The sequence below is a fragment of the Eschrichtius robustus genome, chromosome 12 (assembly GCF_028021215.1).
Source record: "Eschrichtius robustus isolate mEscRob2 chromosome 12, mEscRob2.pri, whole genome shotgun sequence".
Taxonomy (NCBI): Eukaryota; Metazoa; Chordata; class Mammalia; order Artiodactyla; family Eschrichtiidae; genus Eschrichtius; species Eschrichtius robustus.
The window spans coordinates 15,096,455-15,109,893 of record NC_090835.1 but is presented as its reverse complement, the minus strand read 5'-3'; the positions used below and the strand labels follow the sequence as shown (position 1 = coordinate 15,109,893).

The following is a 13,439-nucleotide window of genomic DNA, read 5'->3' as shown; positions in this document are numbered from 1 at the left end:
CCCTTCATAGTCCCTCTCACAACATGGAAATTTACTTTGTCTTCAAGGCCAGCAAAGAGCATCTCCCTTGCTTTAAATCTCTCTGACTTCTCTTGTCCTTGAGCTCTAAAACCACTTTTAAAGAGTTTATATAATTAGGTCAAACAACGCTGACCTACTCATCTGATTTAGAATGAATAAGAATAAAACCTCTTTTGATTAATTTAAAATCAACTGATTAAGGACCTTAATTACATTTGTAAAATCCCTTTGTCATAGAAAATAATACAATCAGGGGAATAATACCCCATCACAGTCACAGTTCCCTCTCTCATTCAAGGGGGAAGATTACACAGGGCATATACACCAGGGGTCAGCAATCTTGGGAGCTGTCTTAGAATTCTGCCCACAGCACCAGTAGACAAGTCCATATAATCAAAACCAAGAGAAAGAAAAATAAAATAAAACAGATTCCCTGGATAACTTCCAGATATTTGGATACACAGATTTTTAATTACCAGTGTTTTATATACTAAAAAATTGTGTAGTCATAAAAATGTTTAGTAGAGAACTGGAAATAGGGTTGCCAGATTTAGCAAATAAAAATATAGAATTTTAAGTGAAATTTCAACTTCAGATAAACAGCAAATACTTTTTTAGTGAAAGTATGTCTCATAAAATATTTAGGACATAGTCATACTAAAAATTATTTCTTGCTTTTCTGAAATTTATATTTAACTGGGAACCCTTTCTTTTATTTGGCAACACTAACTGTAAACTATAAAATAAATTAAAGTTTTGAAATGTAAAATATAAAAAATACAATTAAGGACTCAGATTCAAAGAACAACATGTTATTAGATACAATTGACAACAGGATTAATGAACTGGTAAGTAGGTCAGAAGAGACATATACTGAAGCATTAAGAAGAAAATAAAAATAAGGAAAAATCCAGAAAAGAACAATAAGAAACTTAGGGCATGGGAATAAAAGTCTAAAATATTTATTATTGTGGTCCCAGATGGAGAACAGAGAGAAAATGGGGAGGAATATTTAGGCACTGCTTTCTACATACCAGGGACCATGCTAAGTGCTTTACATGTATTAACCCATTTAATCCTTACAACAGTCCAGTGACATTATTATGTCCATTTTACAAATGAGATCCACAGAGATAAAGCAAATCCCACCAAGTCACCCAAGTAGTAAGCGGTAGAGTCAGACATTAATTCATTCTCTTAATCACTATGGTATATTGCCTACCTAAATCATGAGGAAACCAGTGTTAGAAAATAAATTTTTGGCCACTGTTGTTTTGTTTTTACTTATAGGAATTGTAGCAAAAGAATCTTGACCCCTACTGCAAAAATATAAGCAAATAATTTCAATAAAAATTATAAGCATTGATGTATTTGGGTTACTAAGGGCACAAGGAGGAGGGAATTTGGTCAATAAGAAAGATTTGTGAATAAGTTCCTGTAGGAGATGACCATGAGCTGGGCCTTTAAACCAAAAGTTAGGTTGGTAGTTCTAAGACTTGACCATGCATTAGAATTGACAGGAGGGCTTGTTAAAATGCTGAATGCTGGACCCCAACCTCAGAAATTCTGATTCTGAGGTCTAGGCTGGAGCCATAGAATTTGCATTTCTAATAAGCTCCCAGGTGGTGGTGATACTGTCAGACCTCATTACCAACCAGAGTTAGGTGGAAAAGAACAAAGTTCCAAACACAGGGCAAGAAGAAGGGTTGAGTGGAAGATTAAACACTATTAGTATAGTAAAGTCACACAAGAGAGAGGTAAAACAGAAGTCAGATTATAAAGTACCTTACAGTCACGCTTAGTGGTATGGATTTAGAACATAAAAATGCAATGAGCCAGCCTATAAAATAATTCTTTTGAAACCTCAAAATTTTATTCAAATGTAATAATAACAAAAACAACAAGGCTCAATAAGAAAAAAATAGGGTTTTTTGTGTGTGTATGAACATTTTGGAAGAGAGGGTCAGAAGAAGCTAAAAAGCTTGCATTCCTAGACTCTTGAGTGTACAAATATCTGTGCCTAACAATGGTTATGTCTTGCCACTTTCCTCCCTTTTCCTTGAATACACACAAACTTACTCTGAGTGACACTATATCTGCTGATCAGGTCCATCTGGCTCAAATAAAATGTTGAACATCCTTGCCAAAAGCTTGAAGAGAATAGTGTTGCCCTTCTAAGTCTGGTGACACATTTTTATTTATGAAGATGGAATCACTTTGCATGAAACTTGATTTGGACTTGAATACTAGATTATGAGACAGGGTGCCAACAAAATCAGCATTCCATGCCTCAGGTAGAAATGTAACCTGCCACCCCCTTCCCCAACCATACTTTCTCAATCCCTATGTATGTGCACGTGCGTGTGCCCATATGCACATACCACAAACTGAATTTGACTCTTTTTCTTTCTGACTCTACTGATTGGGTACATGATTAAATTAGTAGACATGACTGATGTTTTCTTTTTTCCTTGAGTAGTTACAGATTTCTTATTGAGAGAACTTTGAGCAGACATTTAGAAACTACAGGGTTTTTTTCCTCCTGTCTTTTTCTTTGTGCCATTCTATCTTAATGTTTCAAAACTGCATTACACTAAACTATGCATTTTATACATACAAACGATTTGAATAAATAATGTGTATGCATTCTATTGTTTCATTAATTAATTCAGGAAAACCATTTCATTTAACATGAGAGCTAATCTCAAACCAATACAATCTGGTTTCTAACATTTTATCCCCTACATTTGAGACTGGAAAGCGTTCCATTACATTCCTTGGACTCTTCCAACATTTGCCTGCTAGAAATGGGAGGGTCTATTTAACATCTGATCTTGCAGTATTTATCACTCATAAACCAGAAACAACTTAAGCCCTATGAAGTATGGAGGTTTAAAGCAAACCTTTATTTAACATTTTCTGTGTCAACATTTTCTCCAACTTGACCTGCCAAGCGGATTTCATAGCAGATGACCCTGGAACATGAACAAGTGTTTGCTCTTATGTCTCAGCCATTAGTGTTGAATTAAAGACTACAAGGTTTGGATCACATGGCAGGCTTTGGTGCCTTATGCTGCTAATGCTGGCCAAGAACAGGAGCATCTGAATATTTATATGTTTATTCCTGTGGAATACTAAGAAAGCTTTGGACAGTTGACAAATATATGCCTATACCGCTAAACCTAAGGGAGCATCCAATTCACTTGCAGGCAGCTTTTCATGGATATGAAAACTATGTTGATGCTAAAACAATGTCATATGAACTGTTTAAAAATAACTATCCTGGAAACTCATTTTTCTGAAAAAAAATCCTTTCAACTAATATTTATGGCAAAATATAAGACTTGTCTGTGGAGTGGTGAGCACAGTGGGAGAATGCATTTAGATTTCCTGCATATTCCCCATAAGTATAAATTACACCAGCCTCTTTACATGTGTTATCCCATTTTGTTCTTCTAATGACCCACTAAAGTGATAGCTAATACTACCTCCATCTTTAACCTTCACTCCAATCTATCCACTCATGTGTACACATATGGCTGTTCATGTTTATCGAGGGGGCTGGTGTGGCTTGCCCATAGTCTTATTCTACCTTCAAAATTAAGCTCAAAAATGTCTATTATTTCTTATCTTTACCAGTTTATCTTTAAATCAGTTTATCTTCTGTCCTTCCTTCAGCTACCACAATAGACACTTAATTGCTCTCCCTGCTTCCAAATTTCACCCTCTCTCAACTTATTCTCCATTTTTAAGCTCTCGCTGAAAAAACTGCAGAGACTTTTTGAACATAGAAACATAGAATGACATCTGAACTACCAACCATGGTCTAAAAGGCTCTGCATGGTATCTCAGGTTGCCAGATTAAGAAAAGAATTATATATGTAACAAATATATATATATTTACATATGTTACAAAATTTTATGTTTTAGACATTTATAAATTATATAAAATATATAGGTGTAAATAAATATAACACACACATAGATATATATTCAGTCCACTTGTGCGTGTGTATATGTATTTACATATATATGCTGGATATATAGTTGATTCTCATTATTCACAGTACTTATGTTGTATAAAATTGCCAACAACACTGAATTAGCAAATATAGAACCATTGTTCCTGGGGAAATGGAGGGTTAGGTTTCTGAGAGCCTCCGGTTGGAACATTTTCATCAACCAATCAACACATAATCTTGTATTATGTGTGTTTCTGTTTAAATATACATAAATATATTTGATTCACTTAATATTTGAACTCATGATCAATAGCAATGTAACTCATGCCTGAAAGAAGTTTATCTAGCACACATATTTTCCTCCTAAGGCACATATGATCTTCTTGGGCTTAGGAACAATAGACAGCACTTCAGCTTGGGGACCACTTTGAACAGAAAAATCACCAGCAAAAGCACAAATATACAAGAAATATGTGGTGCTGAATAGACTATGAAAAGGACACATGTATAGTATGAGAGCTCAAATAAGAAGGTAGAGCATTGCCTTGACTTCAGCTAGGACAGTACATGTTGGGTGAGTTAAACTTTCTGATTCTCTGCACATGTCCATGAATGACTGTGACAACATCACGCATATTGATTTGGGGGTTACAAATAAATGTTAACGAGGAGGCAAATTCATAAATTCATAAATATGGAATCTATAAATAATGAGAGTCAACTGTATATATAAAATGCCCAGTTATATCTGAATTTCAGATAAACACTAATTAAGTTTTTAGTATATCTCACAAAATATTTGGGACATACTTATACAAAAAAAATTACTATTTATCTTAAATTCAACTGGTTGCCCTATATTTTATCAGGCAACCCTATCTGATAGTTTTCTACCTCTCCAAACTTACCATGCTTCACTTTCTTTATCGATCACTGTGTTCCAGCCTCGTTTTCTTCCTTTATGCTCCTCTGAAATCCCAAGACTGTCCCTTCTTGGAGTCTCTTACTGACCCCTGACCTCGTTCCCAGGCTCTCATAAATCATTCATGTTCTCCATCCAAATCTTCCTTGACTCCCGTGTCCTTCTTTATCCTATACATCAGTACCCAATTTGGCTACCATACGCTGTTATTATAATTTATGACTGTTTCATTTATGCGTGTTTCTTATTTTGGTCCTGCCTCCCTTAAAAGGCTGTTTTCCCCAAAGACTATGTTTATTTCCATTTTGCTACACAAAGCCTAACACAGAATCTGATACATAAAGCCTTTTTAAAGATATTTGTTGAAGAATAAATGATGTAAAGAATAAAGGGAAAGGGTATGAGGATTTACAGAACAGAAGCCTTAGTTACATATCTGAACCTGGTCTGCTCATTAACCCGTTGACGCATTTTCCAAATATTTATGGAGCACCTTGAGCCTTGGCACTGTGCAAGTCTCTGAAGTGAAAGATAAGAAGGACAAGGTTCCTGTCCTCATGAACGTATACTTTGCTGGGACAGACAGGAAGTAGACAAATAAGTGATTCAATTATAGCTTGCATCATTGCCAAGAGAGAAACAAGCACAGGAATTACATGGAGAATAACTGGGGAGTTATCATGGATAGAGTGACCAGGATTTCAAATCTTTTGTTAAGACAAGAATAAAGTCCTTATGCTATATGATCTCCGTGTTTAAAAACATTTGAAATGTATATCCTAACATTCTAAAGACTGCTCTAAAGAGATTATCTTCTTGACCTTATAAATTAATGTGTGGTGAGACAGGGCAATGAATAGAACACTGACATTTTGACCCCCTATGCTGCCACTCTTTCACAATATGAGGAATAAACTACACACACATGCACACACATGTATACGCTATATTCGGTTAATTTTCACTGCTTTATATGCAGAGAACTAACAGTATAAATGACATAACCATTGACATAAAATGCAGTTAAATTCAAAATAATCAGTATCTTCATAATCACATTTTTCAAAGGGTTTATGCAGTCATATTTTAATTTATTTCATGGCCCACAATTTTATTGAGCACTAATTTTAAGCCAGACACTGTTATAGGATACAACAACAAACAAAAGCAGAAAATCTAAAATTTTACTTTAGGTATGTGAAAGGTTTCTAAAGAAATTCCAATATCAGCATGTCTGATCTAGAGCAGCAAGAACATAATATATTAACGTGTTAGCAGTCTTTATTCTAAAAGTATTTGTGCAGCTTTACCTAATTAATCCTCATGATACTAACTAGTGGATAAAGCTTCTGTATTAAACATTACGCATTCTTTTTTTTAAAAAATGACAATTCTTATAAACAGTGTGTCCAATGCCAAAAATCCACACAAGCATTTTGGTTTTAAACTCTCTAAAGCTAAGAGAACTGCAATCCACTGCTGAAAGTTGGCTTTTTCTCTGTTGCTCAGGACTTACGCATTTTGACAGTAGAGTTTCAGAAACTGTTTAGCTATTTTTAAACCATGAGGTACTCATTCTCATCTTAAAGTTTATCACGGATATTTCCACCAGGCTAGGCAGGGAAACCTGGATGAGAAGTTTGTGACTAAAGGGCTGTATAACTCTGGCAAGTTACCTAAGCTCTCTGCATCTTTTCATGCTCTAGCCCACCAGCCATCATAATACTTGTCTTACTTATCTACCAGCACTGTTAAGAGAATCACATAAAATAATGATGCCATTCTTTCCTGGAAACAATACACTGACTTCCTAGTGAACCTAGAATAAAATGTAAACTCCTTTCACGACCGGCGATGCTTTCCTTCTTCTAGCCCCTGACCACGTTTCCAACTTCTCCTGACATCCTCTCACTCATTATTTCCATTTTCATTGCAGCGGCAAACTTTTAGTTTTTCAAGCACATCAAACCCTTTCCTTGACACAAGTTCCTTTGGCCTGCAATACTTTTTCTCCCACTTTTCATATACTTGGCCCTTTCCATTTTCTAGGTTTCTGCTTAAATTTCACATCATTAGAGAGACCTACACTTATTATTTGTCACCTCACATAAGACATACCCATATTCTTTGTCTAAGAGCACGCTGCTCATTTTTTATGACATTTGTCTTACATGTTTTGTTATTTTTTTAGACATTTTTGTGTTACTGTTCTCTCTATAGCCAGCTAGGCTCTAAGTCCCAATAAGGGAAGGACAATTTGTGTTTTATTCACCACTATACACCCAGTACTAGCATAGAGTGGGTGCAGGATGTGTCTCAATCTTTACTATTAACTATATTAATAAATGAATATCGATGTAAGCGATTAGAGTTTGTTAGTTAAAGGAAAGAGGAATGAAATCAGGTTGACAAGAACTGACTTCACTCTTGGTTTTTCATTGTCTGTTTAACTTAAGCCAAGTTGTTCCTCATCTCTGGGTTTCATTCCTCATTTGTAAAATAAAGATAATGGAAATGTAATGCACACAATGCATGTAATACATGTGGACATATACTGTATAATGCTAGCCATGTACAAATATAAGGTGCTATTATTTATAAGATCAATAACATTTTTAAAAAGAAGATAATTCCATAGGTACTTACATTTCTTTAGAGACTTCTAGTCCTTCACCAAGAAAGTACGAGACAGAATCAATGAAAGTAAATACAATCTTTGTGACCTGTTTTGATTTTCCAGTTCCAAGTCTCTTTTGCCTCCTAGCCTGGTGATGTCTTTCTTGCCATTACTTCTAAGTTTCACATTTCTCCAATAGTGTAAGTAATATAAAATTGCAATATAAACTTTGTAAACTTGGTTAATGAGAAAACTTATGAAAAGAGTGAAAATAAAAGTAATGAAGAAAAAAATTTTTCTCATTTCTTTCACCACTTCTGAAGACTGTTAGTTAGTAGAATGATGGAGAATGATCCTAGAGCAGGGACATTTTATTCACTGTCCAATCACAATGTCTAACCAATGGGATCATGAATATGTAATTACTATTATAAGTAATTACTTGTATTTGCATCACAGTTTTTGAACTCTGCAATCTAATGATATTTTGAAGAAGAGAAAAGAGATAAAATATCTGCCTTCCCAAATTGCACTATTCTCTATCTCAACCAGGTATTTAGTCAGGGAGAAATCTTAGGGAAAACTATTAAAAATTAGAGGAATGAGGTTCTTTCAGGAGAATTAATTTACCTCTCCCCACTATCCTATTAGAAGCATAATTGACTTAGAGGCACAGGACATGCCAATCCTATTAAACATGTGAGCCTATAATGTGCAGGACTGCAGATCTAAATGTCACCTTTTAAGCTCCCTTATGGCACATACTTGGATGCCACCGAGTCCTGACTGTGGTGGGATGTGCTTCTTGAAGGAGGCTTGGAGGCCATCTGTTTATTCTGGCATGAGTTTCACTTATGAAGTTTGAAGACTTGGTAGCAATTAGTTTCTGGTTTGTTTTACAGTAATTAAAAATGAAAATAAGCTTGAATTTCTATGTGCCTTACATACATAACCATTATTCCCATTTATAATACAGAAGCTCTATGGGGTAATTAGGTCTCATGCACTGTTTGTATAGGTTGAGTCTTAATCATTTGGGGGCTGCTACAACAAAAATACCATAGACTGGGTGGCTTAAACAACAAACATCTATTTCTAACATTTCTCAAACCGGGAAAGTCCAAAATGAAGGCTTGGGCAGATGTGGTGTCTGATAAAGTCACTTCCTGTTTGGCAGACAACCATGTTCTCTTTCCATTCTCCTAGCAAACTCTTACAAGTCTCTTCTAAGGGCACTAATCCCATTCATAAGAGCTCTACCTTCAGGACCTATTTAGCTGCCACTTCCTAATGCCATCATACTAGAGGTCACGAAACCAGCATATGCATTTTGGGGAAACACATTTAATTCATAATAAGTTATCAGCATCCTGATGGGAGTTGCAAAGCCCAAATAGAGATAAAAACAGGGATCACTACTGAGAAAAGACGAGCCCACTGCCCAAACCTTGCTTGGGAAGCCAAATGGAGTTAGGGTCAGGGAAAAGGTCAGCATCAGTAACCAACGGGAAGTCGCATATTTGAACAACACAAGAAGGGAACCTTGATTCCATGGGCCAATTGTAAGTCAAAAATCCAGGCACTGAGTAAGAATAAAACTGTCATGAGAGTAGGCATCTGATTAAACCTCATTCCAGACAGATTTTCATAGTTCAGATTTTTTTTTTAAGGTTCAAGGTCCCCTTTATATTGAAAACACTCCAGTTAACTATGAAGAGTCAGTGCTTTGAGTCCTAGTTCATATGCTGGTTTCAGAGTTTCTTTCTGTACCAGTTTCTAGCAATAGCTCACAATGGTTAGAATAGCGGGATTTTAACATGGAAACTTCAGTATTAAGACATCTCAAAGGAATCCCTGTAATGGTCTCCAGATACAAAGGTCAGGGGACTAAGAGTCCAACACTCTCACACTCTTTAAAAAAAAGAAGGTCTTGATTTGTAGGATTTGCTTACTACTCTGTAGTAAATACTCACAGCATGGCCAATTTCAAGTTATCAAAAGTTAAAATTCCTAGATATCTTACACTGGTGCTCTCTAGCTGATTCAAATGGGCTCTAGCACACCACTAACTATTAAATAAGGCTTCCAGAAGAAGGAAGAGAAGTGAATTATCCAAAATCTCCAGATTCTGAGACAAAGTCAGTCCTCACCCCCTTGTGTTCTGGATTTGAGCCCATCTTTCCTTGTTGCAGAATTGAATTCTTACATGTATTCTCTTTTTCTTCTGCCTACCTCGGTTCTTCCCTCTCCAATGACTCGTTCCCAACAACTAATAAACATGTTCTATCATCATTCATTCTTAAATGAAAAGCCATCACTTTAGCTCGTGTTTCACTGTGACCCAAATTTTCTACTCCCCTACCCAGCCAAACTTTGTAAAACAATTGTCTTTTATTGCTATGTCCACTTCTCACATTTCACAGAAATTCAACTGTTAGTCATCAAAATATCCTCCACATTGCTAAATCAAATAGCCTCATTTTTACCCTTAACTTAATCTTTTAGCAGCTTTCAACATGGATGGCTACACATGACTTCTGGAAATCACTTCTTCTCTTTGTTTCATTGACACTAAATTATGATTTTTCCTCCTGTCTCTCTGATTGCTCCTTTTTTACCTCAAAAGGCCAAATATTGGAGTGTTTCAATACATTATCCTTGAGTCTCCTTTTTTTCTTTGTCTGTACACTCAACATTGCAGCTCAAATTCAACACATTCTAAATGCTGAAAAACCCCAAATCTCAACCAGAAGTCTTGACCTCTCCTCAGAACTCCAGTAGTAAATATCCAACTTGGTACTTTCATTTGGATGTCTGAGACACATTTCAAACTTAACAGGACCTGGACAAAATTTTTTGTCTACACCATCTGTTGGCAAACTACAACTACAACTAAAATCTGACCCTCCACATAATTTTGTTAAGTAAAATTTGATTGGAGCACAACCACATCATTTTTTTTTTTTTACATTTTGTCTATAGCTTATTTCACACTGCAGTGGTAGATTTGAGTAGTTACAACAGAGACTGTATAGTCTTCAAATACTAAAATGCTTACTATCTGGTCCTTTAGAGAAAGTTTGTCAACATCTGGTTGATATACTCAACCTTCTCTTATTCCAGTAAGTCTTTACCTGATTAGATAACACCACCTTCTGTCTCATTTCTCGAGCCAAAATTCTCAAAATTATGTTTGTTTGGAGGCAAACGCTCACTTCCCGCATCCACTCCCCACAGAGGCCGCGGAGCCGGCGCCAGCCGGGCGCGCCGCCGAGCCGCGCGCCATAGGCAACATCCAGAAGAAGCTGACGGGCAAGAGCGAGGGCGGCGGGCGGCCGGAGAGGGCCGCGCCGCGGCGGGGCCGGGCGCCGGAGGCCGGCGCGGACAAGCGGAACCGGCCGCGGGCCCCGGCGACGGCGGGCGGCGCCAGTAGGCACCCGGGCGGCCGGCGGGGCGCCGAGGACCCCGCGTCCAGCGCGCCCCCTGGGCCCGGCGCGTCCCCCGGACGTGGCGCGCCGCCGCCGCCGCCGGCGTCCGCCGCCCTGGTCGGCCCCGCCGGCCTGAAGAGCCAGGGTAACGAGCTCTTTAAAAACCGGCAGTTCGCCGAGGCGGCTCTCAGGTACTCGGCGGCGATCGCGCAGCTGGAGCCTGCAGGAAGTGGAAGTGCAGATGATCTGAGTATCTTATATTCAAATAGAGCAGCATGTTACCTAAAAGACGGAAACTGCAGTGGCTGCATTCAAGACTGTAACAGGGCTCTGGAACTTCATCCATTCTCAATCAAGCCTCTTCTTCGACAAGCAATGGCTTATGAAACTTTAGAGCAGTATCAGAAAGCTTATGTGGATTATAAAACAGTGTTGCAAATAGACTGCGGAATCCAGATAGCAAATGACAGTGTTAACAGGATAACAAAAATTTTAATGGCCCTGGATGGACCAAGCTGGCGGGAGAAGCTGTCGCCCATTCCTGCTGTGCCCACTTCCGCACCATTGCGAGCTTGGCGGCCTGTGGCAGAGACGCCCCCAGACCAAGTGGGAGATTCCTGCAGCCATCACCAACCGGGCATCACAGATGAAAAAATGTTTAAAACCCTTAAAGAAGAAGGAAATCAATGTGTAAAGGACAAAAACTATAAAGATGCCCTCAGTAAATACAGTGAATGCTTAAAGATTAACAACAAGGAATGTGCCATTTATACAAACAGAGCCCTCTGTTACTTGAAGCTGGGCCAGTTTGAAGAGGCAAAGCAGGGCTGTGACCAGGCACTTCAGATAGATCTCAGCAATGTGACAGCATGCTATAGACGAGCTCTTGCTCACAAAGGACTCAAGAATTATCAGAAAAGTTTAAATGATCTCCATAAAGTTCTCCTACTAGACCCAAATATTATTGAGGCAAAAATGGAACTGGAAGAGGTCACCAGAATCCTGAATGTTCACGATAATGCAGCATCATTCAACAAAGAAAAGGAGAGAAGGAAAGTTGAGATTCAAGAGGTGAATGAAGGCCGTAGAGAGCAGCCTGAAAGGACCTCGGAGGACGTCTCCACTGACTCCCGTGCTTCTGAGAAGGGGGACACAAGCAACGGGCCCCGAGAATTCTATGAGAAACTACCAATCCCCAAGCCTAACAATGCCTACGAAGTTGGCCAGGTTATAAACGCCGTCAGTACTAGGAAAGATAAAGAAGCCTGTGCACACCTGTTAGCCATCACTGAACCGAAAGACTTGCCAGTGTCGTTGAGTAACAAACCTGAAGGGGATACATTCCTGCTCCTCATCCAGTCTCTGAAAAATAATCTTATTGATAAAGATCCTTCTTTGGTATATCAGCATCTTTTATATCTGAGTAAAGCAGAAAGGTTTAAGATGATGTTAACACATCTTGATTAGCAAGGGCCAAAAGGAGCAGATTAAACAGCTCTTTGATACCTCTCAGACACACTAAACAAACATTTTACTTTAGAAGATGTGCAGGCCCTCAAAAGGCAGTATGAGCTTTAAATAAAGATTATTGTTAGATTTCTTCCATGCATGTATATGTTCCAGTAATGCTAATGAGATGGTATTGTAATAGAGTTGCATGGATAAAAGCTGGCTTAGAAAAGATCCCTTGGTCTGGACTATAAAATATTTTACTTATTTTTATACATAGAACACATATATTCTACAATCTGCTTTTTATTAGTTGTAAATATTTTCTTATGTACCAGAGCTAACATCTTTATATTTAATAATAAGTATATCTGGAACTTGTTAAGATGCATTTTAATTTATATTATACATTTTCTTTTAATAGCTTACTTGTTAAAATTTTGAGTTAAATTACACTTCTTTGGGCTATGAAGGAGTCCTGTTAAGTTTGATAGAAATGTATTTCTTTACAGTTCATTTTTAAAAGTGAAAATCATTAACAGTGATTATTACATCACTTTTATTTCCTGCTAAGATATATATAAATCCCATTTTATACTACTCGTGGATTACAGGCCTCTAAGATGAAATGTAACACTTAAGTCTATAATATGAAATGATTATTAAATAAATTGTGATTATTAATTTAGAAAAAAAAAATTATGTTTGTTTGTTTTCTTTTCCTTACCTACTACATCCAATGTATCAGGAGTTCCTCTGGACCTTACCTTTAAAATAAACCCTAACTCTTTCTATTTTTAAAATCTCCTCAGCAACCACCATTGTCTGGTGTATGAAGCACTGACACAACTTCTTAATGCTTTCCGTTCTTTTTTTTTTTTTTTTTTTGCCCTTTTATAATCTTTACAGTCATCTTAAATTTTAGAAAGTTCTTCCTAAATTACATATCAGATAGCCCTTCCCCTGCTTAAAAACTTCCAATAGCTATCCATTTCACCTAGAATAAAATTCAACTCCCTATTTTATCTTACAAAGTCCTA

General features: G+C 37.3%; 1 protein-coding gene across 1 annotated transcript in view; it reads left to right on the top strand.

Moving 5' to 3' along the window:
• LOC137773996 (sperm-associated antigen 1-like) overlaps positions 1-12,766 on the top strand; it is a 102,204-nt gene extending 89,438 nt beyond the window's left edge. The window contains 3 exon segments of the mRNA XM_068559144.1: positions 10,760-12,408; positions 12,410-12,452; positions 12,455-12,766. Of these exon segments, the coding sequence (XP_068415245.1) occupies positions 10,760-12,408; positions 12,410-12,452; positions 12,455-12,528 (1,766 nt within the window). The 3' untranslated portion in view covers positions 12,529-12,766.
• The last annotated feature ends 673 nt before the right edge of the window (positions 12,767-13,439 follow it).